Below are 24,738 nucleotides of genomic sequence, written 5' to 3' on the forward strand. Positions count from 1 at the left end.
TTGACACTGTTAGAATATTGCTTCTCAAGTTTCTATCGTGGCTTCGTGGTTAACGAATCCGACTAGCATCCATGAGGACATGGGTTCGATCTCTGGCCTCCCTCAGTGGGCTAAGGATCTGGCGTTGCCGCAAGCTTTGGTGTACATCACAGATGTGTCTTGGATCCACATTTGCGGCTGTGGCCTAGGCCAGCGGCGGCAGCTCCAATTTGACCCCTAGCCTGGGAAGTTCCATATGCCATGGGTACCTGAAAAAGAAAAAAGAAAAAAAAGGATGTTGCTTCAGTTTTTGAACCCAAAAGCTCTGCAAAGCCATCAATTTCATTCAGCTAACAGAAGAAAACACACACACACACACACATACTCTGCAGCCTTGAGTTAAATAAATGCTATAACGTTAATTATTTGCCCTTTTTTTTTTTTTTTTTTTTTTTTTAAGGCCACACTTGTGGCATATGGATGTTCCCAGGCTAGGGGTCAAATTAGAGCTGCAGCTGCTGGCCTACACCACAGCAACACCAGATCCAAACCACGTCTGTGACCTACACCACAGCTCATAGCAACACCAGATCCTTAACCCACTGAGCGAGGCCAGGGATCGAACCCACATCCTCATGGACACTAGTCAGGTTCATTACCACAGTGGGAACTCCAAATTTTTTAAATAAAAGGTGATTCCATTTCTAGATTTTGTCTAAGAGAAGTGAAACTTGTCCATGTAAGAATTTCATAGCAGCAAGAATTCCCTGGTGGTCTAGTGGTCAGGACTTAGCACTTTGACTGCTTTGGCCTGAGTTTAGTCCCCAGTCTAGGTACTGAGGTCCCACATCAAATTGCTGCATGCAGTGGTAAAGAAAAAAAAAGCTTTATTCATGGTAGACAAAAACTAGAAGCAGCTTAAGTGTGCATCAGTGGGAAACTGGATAACTAAGTTGCAGTCCACTCTGTGTATTAGAATACTACTCAGCTATAAAAAGGAACAAGTTACTGATACAAAAATCAGCATGATAGGAATCTCAAAACATTTTGTGTTTCTTTTAACTCAGTATAAGGTATGTACTGTATGATGATTCCATTTATACCATTTATATGACAGGCAAACCTATACTAAACTAATTTATGTTTTTAGAAATTAGTATAGTAAAAAAGGAGTTGGTGTAGTGGTTGGGGAATTGACTGGAAGTAATCTTGCTGGGGTGAAAGAAATATTCTCTACCTTAATTAGGTGGTGGTTACAGGTATATACTGAAACTCATCTGTGCACTTAAAATGATGTATTTTAGGAGTTCCCATTGTGGCATAGTGGATTAAGGATCTGGCATTGTCTCTGCAGCAGTTCGGGTCACTGCTGAGGTATGGGTTCAGTCCCCAGCCCAGCACAGTAGGTTAAGGATCTGGCATTGTCGCAGCTGTGGCATTGGTCGAGGCTGCAGCTTAGATCCAACTCCCTGGCTCAGCAACTTCCGTAGCCACAGGCGCGGCTGAAAAATAAAAATAGTCTACAGTGTCCTTCAGGTACTAATATTCCCTTTTTTAAAATGCTGTATTTTTATTTATTTTATTTTATTTTTTTGTCTTTCCTAGGGCCACTCCCGTGGTATATGGAGGTTCCCAGGCTAGGGGTCTAATCGGAGCTATAGCCGCCAGCCTACACCAGAGCCACAGCAACGAGGAATCCGAGCAGCGTCTGCAACCTACACCACAGCTCACAGCAATGCCGGATCCTTAACCCACTGAGTGAGGCCAGGAATTGAACCCGCAACCTCATGGCTCCTAGTCAGATTTGTTAACCACTGGGCCACGATGGGAACTCCTGCTGTATTTTAATTTATAAAAATAAAGCTAACTTAAAATTTTAAAGGCATTTTGAAAAATTTCAAATTCATATAATTTTAAATATATTCTTTGGCGAAATATAATTTAACCACTAATAATCCATCAATTACTCTTACATATCACTTATGGTGTGACCTGACGTGGAAAATTTGGTATCTTAACAACCACAAAAACCCTTCTTCTTGTATTTAACATGTATTCCTTTGACCCTAAGGCTTCAGTGTCCAGGACCTGAGCCACTCATTATATGCGGCCCTTGAGCACATACACTATGTCTGGTGAAAGGTACACTGTTTAGATTAGATGTATGATACACACTGTATTTCAAACCTTTAAAAGAAGATGTAAAATGTTCATATTGACTATATGTTAAAATGATATTTTGGATATATTGGATTAATTTAAATATATTACAATTAATTAATTTAACCTGTTTCTGCTGGGGTTTTTTTGTTTTTGTTTTTGTTTTTTTGGCTACACCTATGGCATAGGGAAGTTCCCGGGCCAGGGATCGAATCCGATCCTCAGCTACACCCTATGCCACAGCTGCTACAATACCGGATCCTTAACCTGCTGTGCTACTGCGGAAACTCCCAGCTTTTTTTTTTTTTTTGGCCAGGCTCTAGGCATGGGGAAGTTCCTAGTTCCTGGGGCAGTAATCAAATCCATGTCACAGCGCTGACAACGCAAGATTCTCAGTTCACTGAACCACAAGGGGATGCCCCTTTTTCTGCTTTTTTTTTTAATGTGTCTACTGGAAAATCTAAGATTATACTCATGGCTCCAATTATATTTCTTTTTTTTTTTTTTTTTAATCAATTTCTATCTTTTTTTTTTTTTTTTTTTGTCTTTTTGACTTTGTCTTTTGTCTTTTTTTGTTGTTGTTGTTGTTGTTGTTGTTGCTATTTCTTGGGCCGCTCCCGCGGCATATGGAGGTTCCCAGGCTAGGGGCTGAATCGGAGCTGTAGCCACCGGCCTACGCCAGAGCCACAGCAACGCGGGATCCGAGCCGCGTCTGCAACCTACACCACAGCTCACGGCAACGCCAGATCCTTAACCCACTGAGCAAGGGCAGGGATCAAACCCGCAACCTCATGGTTCCTAGTCTGATTCGTTAACCACTGCGCCACGACGGGAACTCCCCAATTATATTTCTGTTGAATAATGCTGCTCTAAGAAGTTAAAAATGTTTGAAGTGTTTGTATTTCTTCATACGTGATTTCTCTGAGTGTGTAATATCATTACTTCGCCACTTTTCTCACATGCCACAAAATTTAGCAGAATATCTCTTCAAAAAGGTTTGTCTTTAAGGAGTTCCCATCGTGACTCAGTGGTAACGAACCCGACTACTGTCCATGAGGATGCGGATTGATCCCTGCCTTTTTCAGTGGGTTAAGGATCCGGCTTTGGCATGAGGTGTGGTGTAGGTTGCATTCTCAGCTCGGATCCCAAGTTTCTGTGGCTGTGGTGTAGGCGGGCAGCTGCAACTTCTATTTGACCCCTAACCTGAGAACTTCCATGTGCCACAGGTATGGCCCTAAAAAGCAAAAAACAAAAACCTTTGTTTTTAAAAGGGCTTGGAGTTCCCTTGTGGTGCAGCAGGTTGGCAATCCAGTGTTGTCACTGCTGTGGTTCTGGTTACAGCTGTGGCATGGGTTCCATCCCTGTCCCAAGAACTTTCACATGCCATAGACGCAGCCAAAATAAAGAAAAGGGGGCAAAAAAAGAAAACAAAAGGCCTAATGTCTTACTGAATCTTAGAATGTAGAGGCATGTGCAGGGTTGATATTTTATCCATATGCTTTGATTTAAATATTAAAGTCACAGACAAAATAAATAATAAGTAAATAAATATTAAAGTTACATGTAATTGGGAGATAATGATTTTCTTTTTTGGCCATCCCGTTGCACATGTAGCTCCCAGGCCAGGGATCAGATCTAAGCCACAGCTGCAACTTGTGCCACGGCTATGGCAGTGCCAGATCCTTTAGCCCACTGTGCCAGGCCAAGTATCAAAGCTGTGTCCTGGAATTGCAGACAGATCCAATTCCTGTACCACATTAGGAACTCTCCAGTATTGTTTTTCTTATACAGTGATTGGTCATAATGATGTACTTTTAATACATTTTTTCTTTTTTGGGGGGGAGGTCACACCTATGGCAGGGACCAAATCTGAGCCACAGCTGTGACCTGTGGCTAGGTTCTTAACCCACTGTGCAGGTCTGGGGAACGAAGTCATGCCTCAGCAATGACCCTAGCTGCTGCAGAAACAACACTGGATCCTTAATCCTTTGTGTTGCAGCAGTAACTCTAATAACCTTATATTGTTAAACAGCTTTATTGAGATAGACTATACATACTGTACAATTCACCCATTTTAAAGTATGCAATCCAGTGTTTTTTATTATATTCACAGCATCGTGCAATCCTCACTACAGTCAATTTTAGAATATTTTTATCACCTGTTCTGGATTTGCCTGTTCTGGACTTTCCTATGACTAGGATCATATAATATGTGATCGTGCAATCCTCACTACAGTCAATTTTAGAATATTTTTATCACCTGTTCTGGATTTGCCTGTTCTGGACTTTCCTATGACTAGGATCATATAATATGTGAGCTTTTATGGCTGGCTTCTTTCACTTAGGATAATGTTTTCATGGTTCATCCAAGTCGTAGCCTGTATCAGTACTTCATTCCTTTTTATTGCTGAATGATATTCTATTGTATGGATATACCACATTTGTTTATCCATTCTTTCATTGATAGACATTTAGATTGTTTCCATCTTTAGGCTATTAAGGATAATGCTGTTTAGAGTTTTGGCTGTGGTGCAACAGGATCAGCAGCATCTCTGGAGCACAGGGACACAGGTTCGATCCCCAGCCCGACACACTGGTTGCAGCGTTGCTGCAACATAGGTAGCAACTGCAACTTGGATCTGATCCCTGGCCATCGGATTCCATGTATTGCAGGGCGGCCAAAGAAGAAGAAGAAAAAAAGAATAATGCTGCTATAACCATTCATACACAATTTTCTGTGTAGACATATGTTTATTTTTCCTGGATGTATATACCTAGAAGTAGAATGGCTGGGCCCTATAGTAACTTAAATCATTTGAGGAATTATCAGACTATTTGGTTAAGTGGCTGCGCCATTTTGCAACTCCATCCACAGTGTATGGGGGTTGCAGTTTCTTCACATCCTCACCAAAACTTGTTTTTCACCCTTTTGATTATCCACAGTAGTGGGTATGAAGTGTTACCACATTGTGGTTTTGATTTGCAGTCCCCTGTAGACTGATGATATCGAGAATCTTTTCCTGTGCTTATTGGGCATTTGTATCTCTTCCTTTAGAGAAATGTTTATTTATTTTTAGGACCACAGGTGCAGCATATGGAAGTTCCCAGGCTAGGGGTCAAATCACAGCTACAGCTGCCGGCCACAGCAGTGTGGGATTCCAGCTGCATCTGCGACCTACACCTGAACTCAGGGCAACACTGGATCCTTAACCCACTGATTGAGGCCGGGGATTGATCCTGCATCCTCATAGATACTTGTTGGGTTCGTAACCCACTGAGCCACAATGGGAACTCTAGGACATTTTTGTTATTCATTCTGAGATTGTGATATTAGCTAACTTTTAATTTCTAAAACTAAATTGGAGGCTTCTCTAGAACCTGGAAAAGAGTATAACAGAACTGGAAAAGGGTAGGACATAATGTTGGGGCCAACATTGGAAACATCTGTATAAGAAAGTAAAATCGGGGAGTTCCCGTTTGATCCCTGACGCAGGAACTTCCATATGCCACAGGCATGGCCATAAGGAAAAAGTGGGGGGGGGAAAGAAAGAAATTAAAATCACAGCATACAAAATAAAAATGAAGTTTCAGTTTGTCTTTTTTTTTTTTAATAAGAGGCTCAAAATGGATAAAAAGAAATATTCAGACCAGAATTAATTAGGCCCAGTTATTTCACAAATATAAATTATGGAGCCTTAATTAGTTCTTTTGGACTTTGATGTGACATTCAGTGAATTATTTCCCATTCAGTTAAAAGGGACCTCCCATGGCCCAGTGTTTATGGAAGAAGATGAGTCAAGCAAATGGTTGATAACATAAATATTACAGGCAGTTTTAGTATACTTTAGGAATCGTATTTCTCTTGGTCTTAGCCAAGTTATTCTGTTGTAGCTCATACCTAAAACAGGGTTATGGCTAATTATCTTTTGAATCTCATATTATTCTTGCTAGAGACCCAGCCCCATTTCAGTCTTGTAAATGAATGGAGTTCCCTAGTAACTCAGCAGGTTAAGGATCCAGCATTGTCACATGGGTTTAATCCCTGGCCCAGGAATTTCCATATTTCACAGGCAGGGCCAAAAAAAAGATAGTGATCCTACTAAAACTTGTTCATCTAATATATTCTACCAAAGAGGGAACCTGCCTGTATGACATATTCTTCACCTCATCAGCACCTCGTGTTCATGCCGGCAGAATTCACATCTGAGTCCTAGGACCCCATTTAGGTATACTGGTGATCAGACTGATTACAAGCCAGGGTTACAATAATTCTTCAGTGGTCTCCCACTCTTGAGAGACCACACAGGGCTCCTACTGGCATTGAACAAATCATTTAACCGTTTGGGACCTTTCTTTCCTCTTGTCAAAGAAGCAAGTTGCATTGAGCAATCTTAAGGTCCTGTCCATGAATAAAACTCTGTGTCTGTGACTTGCATTTTATTTGCTGCTTGGGGTAGGACTGGGTTCCTTGAAAGGTTATTTTTGGTTAAAGAAGAAAACTTCAGCTTCTTTGAGTTGAGCTTCTATTAGTGTTGGACTTGGGGTATGTTTGACAGTAAGATTCTTTTTTTTTTTTGGTCTTTCTGCCTTTTCTTGGGCGGCTCCCGCAGCATATGGAGGTTCCCAGGTTAAGGGTCGAATCGAAGCTGTAGCCACCAGCCAGAGCCATATAGCAACATCGGATCCAAGCCGCGTCTGCAACCTACATCACAGCTCACGGCAACGCCAGATCCTTAACCCACTGAGCAAGGCCAGGGATTGAACCTGCATCCTCATGGTTCCTAGTCGGATTCGTTAACCACTGCACCACGATGGGAACTCCTGTTCTTTTTGCACAGAACTGTTATTAGGAAATAAAATGCTTACAGAAGATATGACTTGAAAAACTTATTTAACTTAAATTTTTTTTTAAATTTGAAAGTTGACAAGTTTAACATTTTCTAGACTGTTGTAAGTAAATGGAACAGCTTGAAATATGTATTTTTTAAATTTTAAAATTCCATACCATAATCCTTCTGTTAGAAGAAATCTTTACATGTTGGGTTTTGAGGGGGTTTCTTTGGGGGGGGATTGCTTTTTAGGGTCACACATGCAGCATATGGAAGTTCCCAGGCTAGGGGTTGAATCAGAGCTACAGCTGCCAGCCTATGCCACAGCCACAGCCACATGGGATCTGAGCCACGTCTGCAACCTACATCACAGCTTATAGCAATGCTGGATCCGCGACCCACTGAGCCACAACAGGAGATCCTACAGGATTTTCTGAGCCAATTTTTAAAATAACATTTGCCTTGAGGTTGCTTTGTGAATTTGTTTTCCTTTGACAAGTGGTAACTGAATTTACCCTCATTTTAGCCTCATTTGATATGGATTAAGCTCTTTCAGGCATTTGACATAGATTCATTTTACTCACAGAATACATGGCCCAACAGATTTTAATGCCCGGTCTTATGTAGCTCATTACTATAGTTTGGTCCTTTAAGGAAAATTTTACCCCCACTGGTCTTCTTTCTTTCTTCTTCATCTTTCTTGTTCTTTTCTTTTCCGAGGGTTGGTGCTCTGTGGACCTACAGCCAGCTTCAGCTTGTGGAGGAGAGTGTGGGGTTGTGTCAGATCCCCCACAGGGGGGAGAAGCTGGTGTGTCCCTTCCCTTGAGGTATAGTTCTTCCAGTCTGATGAACTGTCAGATCCACTGAGTGGTTGGTAAAGCAGATTGGACAGTGACTCGAGGAAGTAGTGGGGCAGATTGGGGCGGGGGGGTCGTCAGTATTTTAAGTAGCAGCTATCAAAAGTAAAGTGATTTCTCCAGAGGCTACTTAATAGATAGAACTGTGCATGTTTCTCGTGTGACTAGTCTGCAGGAATTATGCAGAGTGGAATGTTACTTTCTAAGAGGAAGAGGGTGAGTGAGGGCAGTGAGAGACTAGTTAGGATGGCCTGGAAGGCCTCTGAAAAGAGGAACATAAATGTTAGTTTTCGTTTTGTGCAGTGAAACTTGCTTAATCTGATGACTTAATCAGAATGCCAGCCCAAAAGTTTTGCGTTCACATGTTTAAGTACTTTTTCATAGGAAGTTTATTTTATTATTAGAATGTTTCACCCTCTTGTAATTTGGTATGGTATCTTAGGAAAGAAGTAAAAGCTAAGGAAAACAGATTTTTCCTTATACATAATTATGGTTTGGAATACAGAATCCTGCTGCAAATCTTACATGACTGATTTCTGGACCCAAAGTGGGCTTGACAGTGGGCTGGAGCGGTAATAGCCCCCTACTGTCAGGAGAGGCCAGGGCAGGCTTTTCCCAGCAAGCATGCCTGAGGTGAGGGCTGTCCTGGACTCTAGGATCCAGAGCCTGCAGGATGACTCCCCTGTGTTTGGGAGCTGTGAGGGAGTTGGTTTTGTCAGCAAGGTGGCCTGCCGGCAGGACAGGTTAAAGTCTGGGTGCCTGAGGCAGTAAGTCTAAAACACTGAAGGTGGTGGTCTTAAATGATTACACCCACTGCAGATGCTGAAAAACTGCTGGAGTCTTTGTGTAAGAAACAAAAGATGCAGGCTTTTGCTTCCCTCCAACCCCCACCCTGCACCCAGACTTTATCAAAGTTCCCAGGCCAGAGGTCAAATCTGAGCTGCAGCTTCGATCTTCACCACAGCTGCAGCAATGCCAGATCCTTAACCCACTGTACTGAGCTGGGTTCAAACCCAAACCACCACAGACAGAGTCAACGCCAGATCCTTAACCTACTGAGCCACCAGGGAACTCCCAGGCTTCTGCTTTTAAGGAGCTAATGCTTTGCCCTGGCCTTTGGCAAAATCACAGATGAAAATGAATATTAAATTTTTCATTATGATTGATTTACAATGTTCTGTCAATTTCTGCTGTACAGCGAAGTGACCCAGTCATGTGTATATATACATTCTCACATTATCCTCCATCATATTCCACCACAAGTGATTAGATATATAGTTCCCTGTGCTATACAGCAGGATCCCATTGGATATTAAATTTTGTGACAGTTTAATTTTTTTATTCACGTTGACCCTGAGCTGATGGTGATCTTGGACCTCTGGAGACCTAGGCCTTTAAAAATCATTCTTTTTCTAACTTCCCCTTGTGGCTCAGTGGTAATGAACCTAACTAGTAACCATAGAATGCAGGTTTGATCACTGGCCTTGTTCAGTGGGTTAAGGATCTGGTGTTGCCCTGAACTACAGTGTAGGTTACAGATGCAGCTGGGATCCCACATTGCTGTGGCTGTGGCATAGGTTGGCAGCTGTAGCTCTGATGGACCCCCCCCCCCCCTTTCCTGGGAACCTCCATATGCCTCAGGTGCGGCCCTTAAAAATAAATAAATAAATAAACTACAAAATAAATTAATTAATTAAATTAAAAATAGAACTATAAATAAACCAAAAGAGGAGATTAAGTCAACCTAATCTCACCACATACACCCAACCACTGAAGGGCTACAGAAAATCAGAGATAACCTCCCTTCTTTGGGCCCTCAGGTCTGAGTTCATCCACCCCTGCCCTCTGGGTGTGACCACAGGGTAGCCTTTCTAGTGAAGACAGATCTTGGAGACACGTTGGAGGTGGGGTGGGTGACAGGAAATTCCCTTTGTAATGACACCACTTGTCTGCTCTTAAATTACTCCCTCCTGGAGTTCCCTTCTGGCTCAGCGAGTTGGGGATCCAGCATTGTCACTGCTGTGGTCTGGTTGCAGCTGTGACTCAGGTTGAATCCCTGGCTCAGGAACTTCCACATGCTGAGTGTGCACCCCCCCAAAAAAATACTCTCTTCCATGAATAGGGTTCATATTTTAAATTACATAATGTGCTCAGTAACAAAATTTAAACTTGTACTGTTTCAATTAAGTTCTGTTCCTTTAAAAAAAAAAAAAAAACAGGTTAGATTACATATGTGTGCATAGTTATGTAGGCATTAGAAAACTCATGTCATCGTTTCTTTCTAGTTTTTTTGGCCTCACCCACAGCATGTGAAAGCTCTTGGGCTGGAGATGGAACCCACACCATAGTGGCAACCCAAGCTGCTGCAGTGACAACGCCAGATCCTTAACCCACCTTGCCACAAGAGAACCCCATTTCTGTTTTATTTTATTCTATTTATTTAGGGCAGTCGAGTCTTAAATCACAAGACTCAGAGAAGCAGTGTGATAGGATGGGAAGAGGGGTGAACTGGGGTCCTCATCATTAAATGTGAGTCCTGACTCAACACACACTCTAACCTTGAGACTGTCTAACAGCTTGTATCTAACAGCTTGGGCAGTCTTCCAGCCCTTATGATAGCCTAAAGCCATAAGTTTCAATTTCCTTGTGCCAATCTACTTTTTTTCTTTTTCTTTTTCTTTTTTTTTTTGGCCATGCCCATGGCATGTGGAAGTTCCCAGGCCAGGGGATCAAACCTGCACCACAGCAGTGACAGTGCCAGATCCTTAACCTACTAAGCCACAAGGGAACTCCACTTTTTATTATTTTTTCTTTTTATGGAAGCACCTGTCACATATAGAAGTTCCCAGGCCAGGGGTTGAGTAAGAGCTGCAGCTGCAGCCCACATGGCCAGATCCTTAATCCACTGAGCAAGGCCAGGATCGAACCTGCATCCTCACAGTGAGGAGATTGGGTCCTTAACCCACTGAGCCACAAGGGGAACTCTGTTTCTTTCCTCACCCATTGCATATGGGAGTTCCCAAGCCAGGTAATGAATCCAAGCAGCAGCTATGACCTGTGCCTTGTGGCAATGCCAGATCCTTAGCCCACTGCCTGGGGCTGGGGGTGGAACCTATGCCACCTCAGAGGCAGCACTGGGTCTTAACCCGCTGCACCACATTGGGAACTCCTAATTATTTTATTTATTAATTTTTCATTCTAGTTTTCTGCGCTGTTAGAAGTTGAGGGGCTACTTTTCCTTTAAAGATAATTTTCTGAGGTCCCAGCAACCAGGAATGAGCCAGTAAGGAGGAAACAGGCTACTTCTGAATTTGCCCAGCTGTGTTTTTACTAGACAGGCATTTCTAGTCAGAGGTTTTCAGAGTATAAGAAAACTCTGTGATGCTAGATGGCTACAATCTTCCTTAGACTTAAATTTCAATCCAAATGCACTTTATGATATACATGTGTATTGTAGTTTCTGAACGTAATTCAAAACCCTATATCTGAGATCATTTGTGGTTGGCCATTCAGACCTCCCTTCTATTTGACAGGGGTTTGTTTTTAAGACTGCTTTGTGGAGTGGTTGTTTAACATTCAAATGATCTATTAGTGTCAAGTCTTTAGCTAGACCTGTTTTAAATGATTGCTCTTTAAGTAGAAAACCAAACAGAAATTTAGGTTTCCAACTGAATTTAGCAAAATCAATGTAACTTAAATTTTTTATCTTCATAATGTATTTATTCACCCTGTTTTTTTTCTCTCCTTGAATTTTCATTTAGGATAATAGTACCTATATGAATGAAATTTTTTTTAGTTACTCTTGATTCTATTGCTTAGCAAGACCTGCAGATATTTTAATAGTTTCGGAGGACACCTTACAGTAAGCAGAACTAAATGGATTTTTTAGTAAGTTAATTGTGTTCCTTAGCAAAGTCGGAAATGTGCTTCTGTTGCTTTATTTCTAGGTTGTTAAAGGAATTGTCTGTGGAAGTAAGTTCTCACTAGGCCATTAACTACATTATTTTTTTACAGTCAAAATTTGTATTGTAATTCCATTTGGTTATTTTGTTGGAGACGGGGTGGAAGCTAAAGATTAGGTAAATAGCTCAACTGACTCTCAGATGGTAGCTTTATATGTCATTTGTATTCTTACCCTAAGTATTGTAGCTTTCTCTCTCCTTTTGTGGTGTTCACACAGCTATAATTAGGGCTTTCTTTCCTATTTAACAAATATCATCATTTTCATTTTCTAAGTCCGGTTTTCAGCTCTTCCCTTTTGTGTTCCAGATGCTCCATCCTTGCCTGCAGTGCTTATGTGGCTCTGGCTTTGGGTGATAACCTTATGGCTTTGAATCACGCAGATAAACTTCTTCAGCAGCCCAAGCTGTCAGGATCTCTGAAGTAAGTGTGAGTTGTCCTAACTGTCCCTGGTTGGTTTTGTTTGGAGTGTTTCTGTTAGTTTGTGGTGCATATTGCTTCTTTTTACTGCCCCAGTGGAATATATATTATCTTCAGGAAAGCGAAAGTTTCTGTTTTCTTTCTTTCTTTTTTTGCTTTTCAGGGCCACACCCGCAGCGTATGGAAGTTCCCAAGCTTGGGGTCGAATTGGAGCTACAGCTGCCAGCCTACACCACAGCCACAGCAACTAGGATTCCGAGCCGAGTCTGTGACCTGCACCACAGCTCACAGCAACACTGGATCCCCGACCCACTGATCAAGGCCAGGGATCAAACTCATATCCTTGTGGATACTAGTTGGATTCATTACCACTGGGCCACAATGGGAACTCCACAACAAGTTTCTTAATTTGGTAATTGTGCGAAGTTTTGTTTATTTTTGTTTTGTTTTGCCCAAGCCCAAGGTATACAGGAATTCCCAGGCCAGGGATCCAATCAGAGCCACTGCAGTGACAGTGGGTCTTTAATTGCTAGGCCACCAGGGAACTCTAGGTAATTGTGTGTTTGGTAGTGAAATTTTTTTTAGTTGTTGCACCTCAGGGGTTAATGGAAATGGCATTTGCTGTGCAGCGGAGGAGGCAGAAACTTTGGACTCTGTAGAGTCCAGAGCTGGGTCTGATGAGTGTCTTACCACAAAACAAGCCAAGTCCTCAGGGAGACCCACACAAAGGAGTTTGGGCAAAATGATAAATCTGCTTTGAGGGATACAATTAAAGTAGAAATAAGAATTTTAAGGAGTTCACTTATGGCACAGCAGGTTAAGGATCCGGCATTGTCACCACTGTGGTTCTGGTTAGATTTTTGTCATGGGTTTGATCCCTGGCCCAGGAACTTCCACATGCCATGGGCATGTCCAAAAAAAAAAAATTTTTTTTTGAAAGTAAATAAACAGGAGTTCCCTTCGTGGCACAGCAGAAACAAATCAGGCTAGGAACCATGAGGTCGTGGGTTCGATCCCTGGCCTTGATCAGTGGGTTAAGGATCCATCGTTGCCATGAGCTGTGGTGTAGGTCACAGACGCAGCTCGGATCCCGAGTTGCTGTGGTTGTGGCGTAGGCCAGCAGCTACAGCTCCGACTGGACTCCTAGTCTGGGAAACTCCGTATGCCGAGGGTGCAGCCCTAAAAAAAGACCAAAAAAGGCAAAAAAAAAAAAAAAAAAGTAAATAGAAAACAATTTGAAATAGTTTTTTGAATTTGTGTCTTTGTGTTTTATGATTATTGGCTTTTAGATATGGCTTTAGATACTGCTTTAATGAAATTTTTAAAATACCTTATTTCAAAATATATTTGAAGTTACTGTTTTTTTTTTTTTTAATTGTCATTTCTGTTCGGGTATTTAGTAGGGAAGCAAAATAAAAAGTTTTTTACAACTGCTGCTAGTTAGAAGAAAGAAATTGCTTAATAAAGAAATAGTTCTGGGAGTTCCCATTGTTATGCAGTGGAGATGAATCCAAATAGTGTCCATGAGGTTCGATCGCTGGCGTTTCTCAGTGGGTCAGGGATCCAGTGTGGCTGTGAGCTGTGGTGCAGGTCACAGATGCGGCTCAGATCCTGTGTTGCTGTGGCTGTGGTGTAGGCTGGCAGCTGTCGCTCCAGTTCACCTCCTAGCCTGGGAACCTCCATATGCCTCGGGTGTAGCCCTAAATAGACAGAAAGACAAAAAAAAAGGATATTTTTAAAGAGATAAATTTAAGTGACCCTTAATCAGTCCATTATAAACTGAGATTTCAATTCAAAGACTTGCAATGTATGAAACACCCATCCACCAGATTTTACTATACATTGGGTATTTTTGTGATGATTCTTTCAGTTTAGAATCTATTTGTTTTGTTTTGTAGGTTTTTGGGCCATTTATATGCTGCAGAAGCCCTCATCTCTCTGGACAGAATATCTGATGCTATTACTCACTTGAACCCAGAAAATGTTACTGATGTCTCCTTAGGGATCTCTTCAAATGAGCAGGACCAAGGTTAATAAGGACACCACTTCTGCTCCCTTTCTGTTATAACTCAGGATGTGTGGAAATTTAAGGGCAAGGTTGTAAAGGGAAGGAAGTTTTAGGTCGGCAATCTACATTTTTGGCTGAACTTCCTTGGTACTGATTGGTTTGCTGAGTAGATTATCACATGGCCTATGTTCTGACTTTTGAAAGGCTCATCATGTAAGAACAATTCATTTTGATTCTTATATTACATTTTTCTCTTCAGAGGGATCCCACTATCCAGGAGAGAGTAAAAGTATTGCACTCAGAAATCAGTTTTAGGAGTTCTTGTTGTGGCTTAGTGGTTACGAATCCGACTAGTATCATTGAGGGTGCAGGTTCAGTCCCTGGCCTTGGCTCAGTGGGTTGAGGATCTGGCATTGCCATGAGCTAAGATGTAAGTTGCAGACATGGCTTGGACCCCTTGTCGCTGCGGCACAGGCCGGCAGCTGTAGCTCTGATTTGACCCTTAGCTTGCCGCACCTGCGGCCCTGGAAAAAAAAAAAAAGTTTTAGGAATTCCCTGGTGGCCTAGCAGTTAAGGATCCAACATTTTCACTGCTATGATGCAATTTCAGTCCCTAGCCCTGGAAACTTCTGCATGCCATGGGCACAGCCAAAAAACTGGGGGAGAGGGGGTGATTCCTGCTGTGGCACAGTGAGTTAAAAATCTGGTCACTGCAGAGGTGCAGGTTCAGTCCTCGGCCTGGCACAGGGGGTTAAAGGATCTGGCATTGCCCCAGTTGTGGCCCGGATTCGATGCCTGGCCTGGGACTTTGCATATGACACTAGTGCAGCCATAAAGAGAAAAAAAAAAAGTTGTAAATCAGGGCTAAGTTTTTGTTTTTGGCTGTACCTGGGGCATGCGTACATTCCCAGGCCATGGATGGAACCCATGCCACAGCAGTGACCCAAGCTAGCTGCAGTGACACCAGATTCTTAACCCACTGAGCCACAAGAAAACTCCGTGGGCTAAGTTTTTGAGGGAGTTACACTAGCATTCACTTTATTGAGGGTTATTTCTCAGGTGTAGAGTGGTGGTGGGGAGTAGCCTTCTGATGTCTAATAGCACCTCCACTCTGTGAACAGGAAATACTCTGACAGATTTCTTTAATATTAGGTTTCCATTTCCTAAAGCAAATGAGGTTTTTAGAAAATATACTCTGTTGTCCTGCCCCGTCAGATTTATGTTCCTGTCTTTGTAGGATCAGACAAAGGTGAAAATGAAGCAATGGAATCTTGTAAGTACAAAGTTTTGTAAAGACTCGAATAGCTTGGCCTGCTTCCCAAAGACTTAACACTCCATGCCCTTCCTTCGTCAGCCCAAGGAGTAGTGCTAGGCTGATTCTGTAGCTCCTCTGGGTGGCTAGAGTGGGTTGCTCCCTTGCCCTCACCTGTGTGTCTGGTCTCCTTCCCAGCTGGGAAGCGGGCCCCTCAGTGCTACCCCAGTTCTGTCAACTCGGCTCGGACCGTGATGCTGTTCAACCTGGGCAGCGCCTACTGCCTGAGGAGCGAATATGACAAAGCCCGGAAGTGTCTGCACCAGGTGAGGCTGGGCTGGTGCCAAACCATATTGTGAAGCAACCACAGAAGGTTTGGAATATATGGGCTTTGTTATTTTGTTTGAGGCTTCTGGTCGGTCTATTACACACTGGAATATTACTCTTCCAAATGTATTCTCACAAGGTAAGCGACTGATTGTTGTTGCAAATGCACCTTGGCAGTTAATGGAGAATTTTTTTGGTGATTTGAGTCATTAAAATTTCAAAAGATTGGAAACCATCTAAATAAGGGATCACTTAGGAGTTCCCTTATGGCGTGGCAGGTTAAGGATCTGGTGTCACTGCAGCAGCTTGTGTTCCATCCCTGGCCCGGTAACTGCCACATGCTGAGGGCACGGCCAAAAGAAAAAAAAGGATCACTTAAATCCATAGTGGTATGGCCGTATAGTCGAACATGATGCAGCTGTGCAGCTGTAGGCACTATGTACTAAAATGATAACACATCCAAGATATATTAAGTGGAAAGAACAAGATGCCAAACGTATAATCCTGTATATGCATAAGAGATCTCTGGGAGTTCCCTTCATGGCTCAGTGGTTAACGAATCCGACTAGGAACCATGAGGTTGCAGGTTTGATCCCTGGCCTCGCTCAGTGGGTTAAGGATCCGGTGTTGCCATGAGCTGTGGTGTAGGTCGCAGACGCGGCTCGGATCCTGCATTGCTGTGGCTCTGGCGTAGGCCTGTGGCTACAGCTCCAATTATACCCCTAGCCTGGGAACCTCCATATGCCGCAGTTGCGGCCCTAGAAAAGGCAAAAAAAAAACAAAAAACAAAAAACAAAAACAAACGATCTCTGAACAGAAACACCAGAAACTGCTGACATTGGCTGCAGGGGTGGCAGGACAAGTGCTGTGTAGCTGAAGCACTGAAACAGGACACTATTCACTGGATAGCATATACTTTTTAGTTTTGAATAGTATGAATCTCTGTCCATTCAAAAAGTTAAAATGCAGAGTTCGCATTGTGGCTCAATAGAAACAATCTGACTAGCATCCTTGAGGACACAGTTTCGATCTCTGGCCTCATCAGTGGGTAAAGGATCCAGCATTGCTGTGAGCTGTGGTGTAGGTTGCAGACATGGCTCAGATCTGGCATTGCTGTGGCTATGGTGTAGACTGGCAGCTACACTGATTCTACCCCTAGCTTGGGAATTTCCATATGCCTTGGGTGTGGCCCTAAAAAGACAAAAATTAAATAAATAAATAAATAAATAAAAAGTTAAAATACAAATACACCTCTTAGAAGGGTTCACAAAACCCAGTACCAAAGAAATTCCTCACACAATAAAGAAGGTTCCTGGCTGTGTGTAACTGCCATGGACTTCTGGCCTCCACAACTGAGAGAGTATTTCTCAGTAGGTCCCAAGGAAGATTCTAAGTGGGCCTCTGCCCATCCCTGAACTGGTCTTGGGCAGAGACCCCAAGCCTGGAGTAAGGCAACAGGTACCCTTGGCAGCCTCAGAGGAATTTCACAGAATTGGAAAGGGGTACCTCCTCAGAAGGATATTAATCCGACACCCTTAATTCTGGGCTAAGCCAAGAGAATAAAACAGCCAGTAAGTGGACATGCTTCAACTTTGCCCCCATGGACCATCCACTTAGGAGGTGTATTCCTAAAAAGGGAGTTGCAAGATCAGAGAAAGTTTGTGCCAAATGATGTATTCACCAGTGACACATTAGGGTCTGCCAGAGTAATTGAAAGTGAAATTAAGCCTATTCTCAAGAGATAAGGTGGATTCTCAAAACGTCCTTCCTCAGACACCTAAGAAGGTGACCTTGTGTCTAGAAGTAGAGATTTACCATGTGCAAAATAAGCACGAGTGATGTTGGTCAGTTTAGTGGCAGCTGCATTTCTGATCGAAAATCAGAAAAGTGATGATCTATCCAGGGAACATGTTTGCTATTATCTAGGACTTTAGCTCAGGAGTTAAAATGGGAAGGGTGAAAATGTTCCATGGATCTCTGAGGCGAGGCTGGGGCATTGAGCAGCCTTTTAGACGTGCCCATGGCCCCTGGTGACTGCAGCACACAGGGTTTAGAAGTAAGGTTGCAGTGCATACCGTCCAGCTCAGGTTATTGCAGAGCAGGAGGCCACAGCAGCAGCCACACTGGGAGAGACAGAGGGGAGCAGGCCTGGTTTGGAGTCTGAAGGCGGTTTTGTTTTGGTCTCTTGGTTTTTAGGTTAATCCAATGGACTTGTGTTAATTGGGAGGCCACTGTGCCTGGGGGTGCTGAACGGTGGTGTGTGAAGAGTTTGGAAAGGGCTCCAAGTAGATGTTTCTGAGGTTGCATGCCCAATACTGGCCGTTCTGAAAAGCCAGTAAGCAAAATATCATTCTCTCATAAAGCTGTTGCCATGAATTCTTGTATCCTAGGAAAAGCTGCAGATTGTGGTCAGTGCAAAGAGCAGTAAATGATCTGTTAACTAACCATTTGAGGGGAAGTGGAGATTTCAGTACCCCAAAAGTGATGTAAAGGTGGTCTTGCCTGTATAAAGCTAGGATGGAAGTATAAACTCTCATTTTCTGAGCTGAGTTGTTAGACCCCAGTGATGTGGTAGGAGGAAAACAAAGCTCTCTGCTTCATTCATGCACATTGGGAGCATGTGCTCTGGACAAGAACACCCTCTAGTCTAAGCTTTCTCCTGGTGCTGCCAGGACCCGACCTTGAGCACATTTCTGGTCCCCCGATGTCTCCCACGTTCACAAAGCCTGCAGTACCATCCTCCCACCTGCTGCCTCTCAGATACTCACCATGTGAGGACGGGCCGGGCGTTCCTCACCCCAAAGCTCTCCATTTGAAGAAACTCTTCTTGGGTTCATAGGACATTCACTTTCCTCTCTCCCTTATAGTTAGTAAACCTGTTTGGATTATTGTTAGTTAGTTGCATGCTTGTTTATTATCAGGGTAAATCCCTGCCCTGTCTTCACACCCACCTCTAGTCAATAAATATAAAGGACACTTTATGATCAGAGGAAGGGAAGTGGCAAAACGGTCTGGAAGCCTGAGCTCCTGAACCTGGATGGGGAAACAGCAGTTGGTGGAAAGGTGAGAAAGAGGCCGCAGCCCAGAGGGCCCCTGTCTGAGGGAGTACACCTGAAATCTCAGCACCTTTGACCAGAGCAGGACTAAATCAGAGGGAAACTGCTGGCTGGTGCTCTGTGCTCTCAGATCTAGGAAAGGACAACATCTGCTTAAACAAGTAAATTATTTTATGTGACTAAATTGTACTGTCTCAGGTCTTAAGAATGGAGACATCAGACATGCTTAACGGTGTATTTTTTTAAATATTTCCAGCCTTTTAAGTTTGAATTCTTATTCTTGACATTGGGAACTTGCAGCTTACAGGACTGAATTGTTACTTAGGAAAACAAAAAGACATGCAGATTCAGACAGGTGACCAGAGTGTAGAATCAGGAGTGTCTGATCACCCATCTCAAAACCAAGTACAGCCAAGAGGGAGAAGAACCCCAAGCAGGTGAAAACTAGGAGTGAAGGAAAGCTTTCTTCTATGAAGAATTCATTATGGATGAGGCAGGGGAAGAGAAATATTTAACTAAAAATCAATCACATGTCTAGTGTAACTAGGAGGGATCAAAACAAAGATAGCTGAGGGCCATCCACGCAGAACTGTAGTGTCCCAGTGAGCTTGAATGAGTTTGCTAACTTGTCATTGCTAGGCAGACTTTTTTTTTTTTTTTTTGGGGGGTCTTTTTAGGGTTGCACCCTCGGCATATGGAGGTTCCCAGACTAAGGGCTGAATTGGAGCTGTAGCTGCCGGCCTGCGCCGCAGCACAGCAACGCAGGATCTGCATCTGCTACCTACATCACAGCTCACTGCAACGCCAGGTCCTTAACCCACGGAGGGAGGCCAGGGATCGAACCTACATCCTCATGGATACCACTCAATTAATTTCTTCTGAGCCACGATGGGAACTCCTAGGCAGACTCTTTGGTACTACTTGGAGTTTTATCTTAAGCTGTTGGTGTTTCATGGGTCTCTTTTTTTGTTTTGAGCAAAGGCGGCCTCGATGATCCATCCTAAAGAGGTGCCCCCTGAAGCTATCTTATTGGCTGTCTACCTTGAGCTGCAGAATGGTGAGTAATTCTTCTCTTGAGTTAGGACTGGAGCCCTTCAAAGAGCCGAAGATTTTCGGTGTCTGCTTTTTCTCTCTGAAATTGAAGAGATATCCGCCCATCACATTCTTATAAGCAAAAGTGTAGCTAGGGGGTTTTTGGTATCTTACACATTCCTACTTCTTGTGGGTTAATAAGCATATTTCCTTTTATCTATGAAAAGGCAGAATAGCATTGCTTCTGACAATTATAATTAATCTTTACTAATTAACCTTTCTCCTAGGCATCCACATGATTCTAATTGAAAATCTGATCCAGAATGCAGTTGCTTTGAATGGTACACCTTAGTGTTTTAAACATAGACATCATTGATGAGTTTCACTGTAATGCTGTTACTGCTGAGAATTTTTCATTCAAACCTAAATCGAGGTCATGCCTCTGGGGCATATGGAACCTCCCGAATGTAGCTTCCTAGGAGAAAGGCTGTGAGCCCTATGTAAGAAATGGCACATGGAGTTCCCGTCGTGGCGCAGTGGTTAACGAATCCGACTAGGAACCATGAGGTTGCGGGTTCGGTCCCTGCCCTTGCTCAGTGGGTTAACGATCCAGCGTTGCCGTGAGCTGTGGTGTAGGTTGCAGACGCGGCTCGGATCCTGCGTTGCTGTGGCTCTGGCGTAGGCCGGTGGCTACAGCTCCGATTCAACCCCTAGCCTGGGAACCTCCATATGCCGCGGGAGCGGCCCAAGAAATAGCAGCAACAACAACAACAACAAAAAGACAAAAAAAAAAAAAAAAAAAAAAAAGAAATGGCACATGAAGTGGAAAAGGAAAGATGAATGGGAGAAATGAAAAGGGGCAGAAGTATTAAAGAGTCCTTAGTCATACCTCCTTGCTGATCATGGGAATCCTTACAAGGCTCCTCTCTTTTTATAGCTGAAGAAGGGACATTAAGCATTGGCAGACCTTGTCGCTTCCTGTGGGGTGCTATAGGGTCAGTCAGTGCATAGTCTTAGAGCCCTTCTTTTCTGCAGTCTGCCTGTAGACAAGCTCTCAAAGTGGGCTCTGCCTTAGAATCAGCAAGAAGCTTTTAAAAATCCCATTGCCCAGATCACACACTAGATTTTTTTTTTTTTTTTAGGCCACACCCACAGCATTATGGAGGTTCCCAGGCTAGGGGTCTAATTGGAGCTGTAGGTGCCAGCCTACACCAGAGCCATACCAACACCAGATTCAAACCGCGTCTGCGACCTGCACCACAGCTCATGGCAACAACGGATCCTTAACCCACTGAGTGAGGCCAGGGATCGAACCCGCAACCTCATGGCTCTTAGATACGTTTCCACTGCACCACGAAGGGAACTCCACACGCTAGATTTCTTAAATCCAAATCTCTGGGGGTGGTGTAGCAGCATTGTGAGATTACAGTGTGTGGCAGAGGTTAGGCCACTGCTCTTCTCATCTTTTACCTCCTTGCAGGATTCTAATGGCTCACTTTGTATGTGGTGGTGTCGTTACATGCTTTTTTTGTAATGGGAAGTGTTTTTATAGGTAACACCCAGCTGGCCCTACAGATCATCAAAAGGAATCAGCTGCTCCCTGCAGTGAAAACACTCTCTGAAATGAGAAAGAAGCCAGTGTTTCAGCCTGTCCACCCAATCCAGCCCATCCAAATGCCAGCATTCACTGTACAGAGAAAGTGATATTTTGCTCTCAGAAAACTGTTACCTGAGACCCAGGGGAGTATTTATGAGCCTTTTTAGTTGTATGACAAAATGAATAAAAGACAGACGGTGATGGGTGCTAGTTTTGAAGACAAAATTTTGAAATGATTCTAACCCCTGATTTTTCTTTTTTTTGCCAGAAGCTTACTTAAAATTAAGGATTCGCAAATTCATTTTCATCTGTTTTCCCTTTAATCTTTGCTAGACTATTAATTTTGAGCCATTATGTGATATATCTGTGTCATAGGCAATTAAACCATGGTCTTATCAGAACAGTCCTGTATAATACATTTTGTCTTTTTATTGCAATGATTAGAGTATTTTGGCCTCTTGAGCTTTAGAGGTAAAGTATTAAAAATGGGGAGAAGAGGGAGTGTCAGTCGTGGCTCAGCAATTAACAAACCTGACTGGCATCCATGAGGACGAAAGTTCAATCCCTGGCCTCACTCAGTGGGTTAAGAATCTGGTGTCGCTGTGAGCTGTGGTATAGGTCAAAGACATGCCTCAGATCCCACACTGCTGTGGCTCTGGCGTAGGCCGGCACTCACAGCTCCGATTAGACCCCCAGCCTGGGAACCTCCATATGCTGCAGGTACAGTCCTAAAAAGAAAGACAAAAAATAATAATAATAATAAAACTAAATTAAAATTAAAATGGAGAGAAGAGCATGAGCAGGAGATGAGTAGCAAGCCCAGAAGCCGACCAGGGCAGAGGGAAGGGGAGTTGGTGTTGTGTGTGCCTAGTTAGGACTATAAGGACCAGAAAGTGCATAAAAAGACCCACAGGGCTAGTAAAATTGGGTTAAGAAGAGATGCCTGACCTGCTGGAAATCAATCATTTGCTCAGAAGTTACAGATGAAGACAAACACGGTTCAGGGCACTGGTCTTGTTCTCCCTCCTGTACCCTTAGGCAGAAGCACTGGTTGTGGAGTCTGTTAGCAAGGAATTTAAGGTTTGTTGTGAACCCCTTTGCAAATTCAAACAAGAATTTAAGAGCTTCCTTCCATGAGACAGGTATGTGATGGGGGGTTGACATGGCCAAAATTTGTCCCCAGGGTCCATACACTAACTTCATAGGGAAAAAACAACACACCACAAGCTTGTGTTAGCAACACTGTGCAGTCGTGTGTGGTAGACTCAGCAAAGCTTGCCATTTAGGATCATCCCTTGCTCACACCATCTCTTCTGTCCCCTACTTTGGAAACCAGGTTCACATAGGGAAATATGCTAGCTGAATCTGCGTGGGCCCTCAGTTGCACAACTGGAGAGTGGAAGGTGTTTGGATAAGCACATGATTTATCTGAAACATTATCTAAATTATTCTGCTATTGAAATCAAAGAGTTTACTTAGGGATCTATTGCATAACTGAGTATTTGCGGTGACGACATTGCCCACAAATGATTCAGAGAAGGGGGAATTCCTCTTCCACTTGAATGTGGGATGGATGTGCACAGAGGCTCGATCACCATTTTGCCACATTGCTGTTGATATCTGTACAAGGTAGACTCTTTCTAGGACAGTACTGAAAACAGAGGTTGCCTACTTCCCTTGAGCCTCTCAGAGCCTTTTCCAAGTGAGACAGGAGCAGGACCCATAAGCTTCACTGGTGTTGGTCAAGTCTGCAGCTGCTGCTCCCAGTCCCCGTGGTATTCACTCATCTGATGCAGGATGGCAGCAGCAGCGTTTAACCTGGACATTTTCCTGGTCAGAGTCCACACACTTCATAAAATGCTGGGAGAGTTCCCATTGTGGCTCAGCAGGTTAAGAACCCAGCTGGTATCCATGAGGAATTGGGTTTGATCCCTGGCCTCGCTCAGTGGGTTAAGGTTCGGTGTTGCCAGGAGCTGTAGTGTAGGTCACAGAGGCGGCTCAGATGCCGCGTTGATGTATGTGGCTGTGGGTGGGCTGGCAGCTGCAGCTCCATTTCGACCCCTAGCCTCTGGGAACTTAAATATGCCATACTGGCAGCCCTAAAAAGCAAATAAACAAACAAATTGCTAGGGACCCACAGGGTCTCGGGTCGTATAAGGTGGTAGAAGGCTTGTGATTATGCTCAAGGGCAGTATATCTTTGGAAGGCAGCTATGCTCACCACTGTACCACCACCACTGCACTAGGGCAATACATCTTTGGATAAATCTCAAGAAATTAGATCTTGGAGTTCCCATCGTGGTGCAGTGGTTAACAAATCCAACTAGGAACCATGAGGTTGCAGGTTCGATCCCTGGCCTTGCTCAGTGGGTTAAGGATCTGGTGTTGCCATGAGCTGTGGTGTAGGTTGCAGACGCGGCTCAGATCCTGCATTACTGTGGCTCTGGCATAGGCCAGTGGCTACAGCTCTGATTCGACCCCTAGCCTGGGAACCTCCATATGCTGCAGGAGCAGCCCAAGAAAAATGGAAAAAAGACCAAAAAAAAAAAAAAAATTAGATCTTTCCCTGCTTGCTGGCTGGTTTGGGGGTAACTTGGAATAGCTGTGAGGCAGATTAGGTGCCATGTAGCTGTGTTAAATAGGAACACGTTTGTTGGCTGTGAATAGCAAAAATGGATCCATGATTTAAAGGAAGATAGTGTTTCTCTCACTTGAGAAGAGGGTACATAGGCAGTTGGTGGCCTTGGCTGTAGTGCATCAGGGACTTGGCTCTGTTTTTTCATGCCACTGTCCTTAGCATTTGGACATTTGTCCCTATGGTCACAGAATGTTCCAGCATTCCATCTGCATTGAAGGCAATCATCAGGAATAGTCTTCCTAGGAACCCCCACCAAACCTCCGCTTCCATCTCCTTTGTCAGGTCAAGTCTTATAGCCATCCTGGGCTGCAGGTGCTGGGAGAGCCCTGCGTATCTTAAAGGGAGGCCAAGTAGGTGTTTTCCCCATTGGAGAACCCTATATTTGATGTGTTGTTACCACATTGTGATCCCAGCAGCCCAGCTTTGCCTTCCACAAGCGCCTTCTGCAGATCAGGGCACAGTAAATGTAAGCTCTTCACCTCTGGTTGGTTTTGGTTTTTTGCTTTTTAGGGCCACAGTTGTGGCATATGGAAGTCCCTAGGCTAGGGGTCAAATTGGAGCTGCAGCCACCACCCTACCTCGTCTGTAGCCTATCCCACAGGTCACAGCAACACCGGATCCTTA

The 24,738-nt window shown here is 43.6% G+C and overlaps 1 protein-coding gene and 1 long non-coding RNA gene across 8 annotated transcripts in view; one reads left to right on the forward strand and one right to left on the reverse strand.

Annotated features, from left to right (window-relative positions):
- Window positions 1-21,880, forward strand: part of CNOT10 (CCR4-NOT transcription complex subunit 10) — an 81,651-nt gene extending 59,771 nt beyond the window's left edge. For 5 of the 7 annotated variants that reach the window (XM_021071545.2, XM_084987611.1, XM_084987613.1 and 2 more), the window contains 6 exons: window positions 12,095-12,208; window positions 14,104-14,234; window positions 15,451-15,486; window positions 15,664-15,791; window positions 19,830-19,905; window positions 21,433-21,880. In XM_021071545.2, coding sequence (XP_020927204.1) covers window positions 12,095-12,208; window positions 14,104-14,234; window positions 15,451-15,486; window positions 15,664-15,791; window positions 19,830-19,905; window positions 21,433-21,584 — 637 coding nt within the window. In that variant the 3' untranslated portion in view covers window positions 21,585-21,880. Of the gene's footprint in view, window positions 1-7,688; window positions 7,796-12,094; window positions 12,209-14,103; window positions 14,235-15,450; window positions 15,487-15,663; window positions 15,792-19,829; window positions 19,906-21,432 lie in introns of all 7 variants that reach the window. The other 2 variants (XR_014822674.1, XR_014822675.1) reach the window with 1 other exon arrangement.
- LOC146397248 (uncharacterized) lies at window positions 412-14,754 on the reverse strand. The gene is made up of 4 exons (XR_014822699.1): window positions 13,883-14,754; window positions 4,400-6,740; window positions 2,976-4,298; window positions 412-2,617 (listed from the first exon to the last, which is right to left on the reverse strand). It is a non-coding gene; the product is annotated as an uncharacterized LOC146397248 (long non-coding RNA).
- Window positions 21,881-24,738: the final 2,858 nt, after the last annotated feature.

This window comes from Sus scrofa, chromosome 13 (assembly GCF_054392235.1).
Source record: "Sus scrofa isolate SSC_HxYL_T2T_F1_AM1 chromosome 13, Sscrofa_HxYL_maternal_Yorkshire_Landrace_v2.0, whole genome shotgun sequence".
Lineage (NCBI taxonomy): Eukaryota > Metazoa > Chordata > Mammalia > Artiodactyla > Suidae > Sus > Sus scrofa.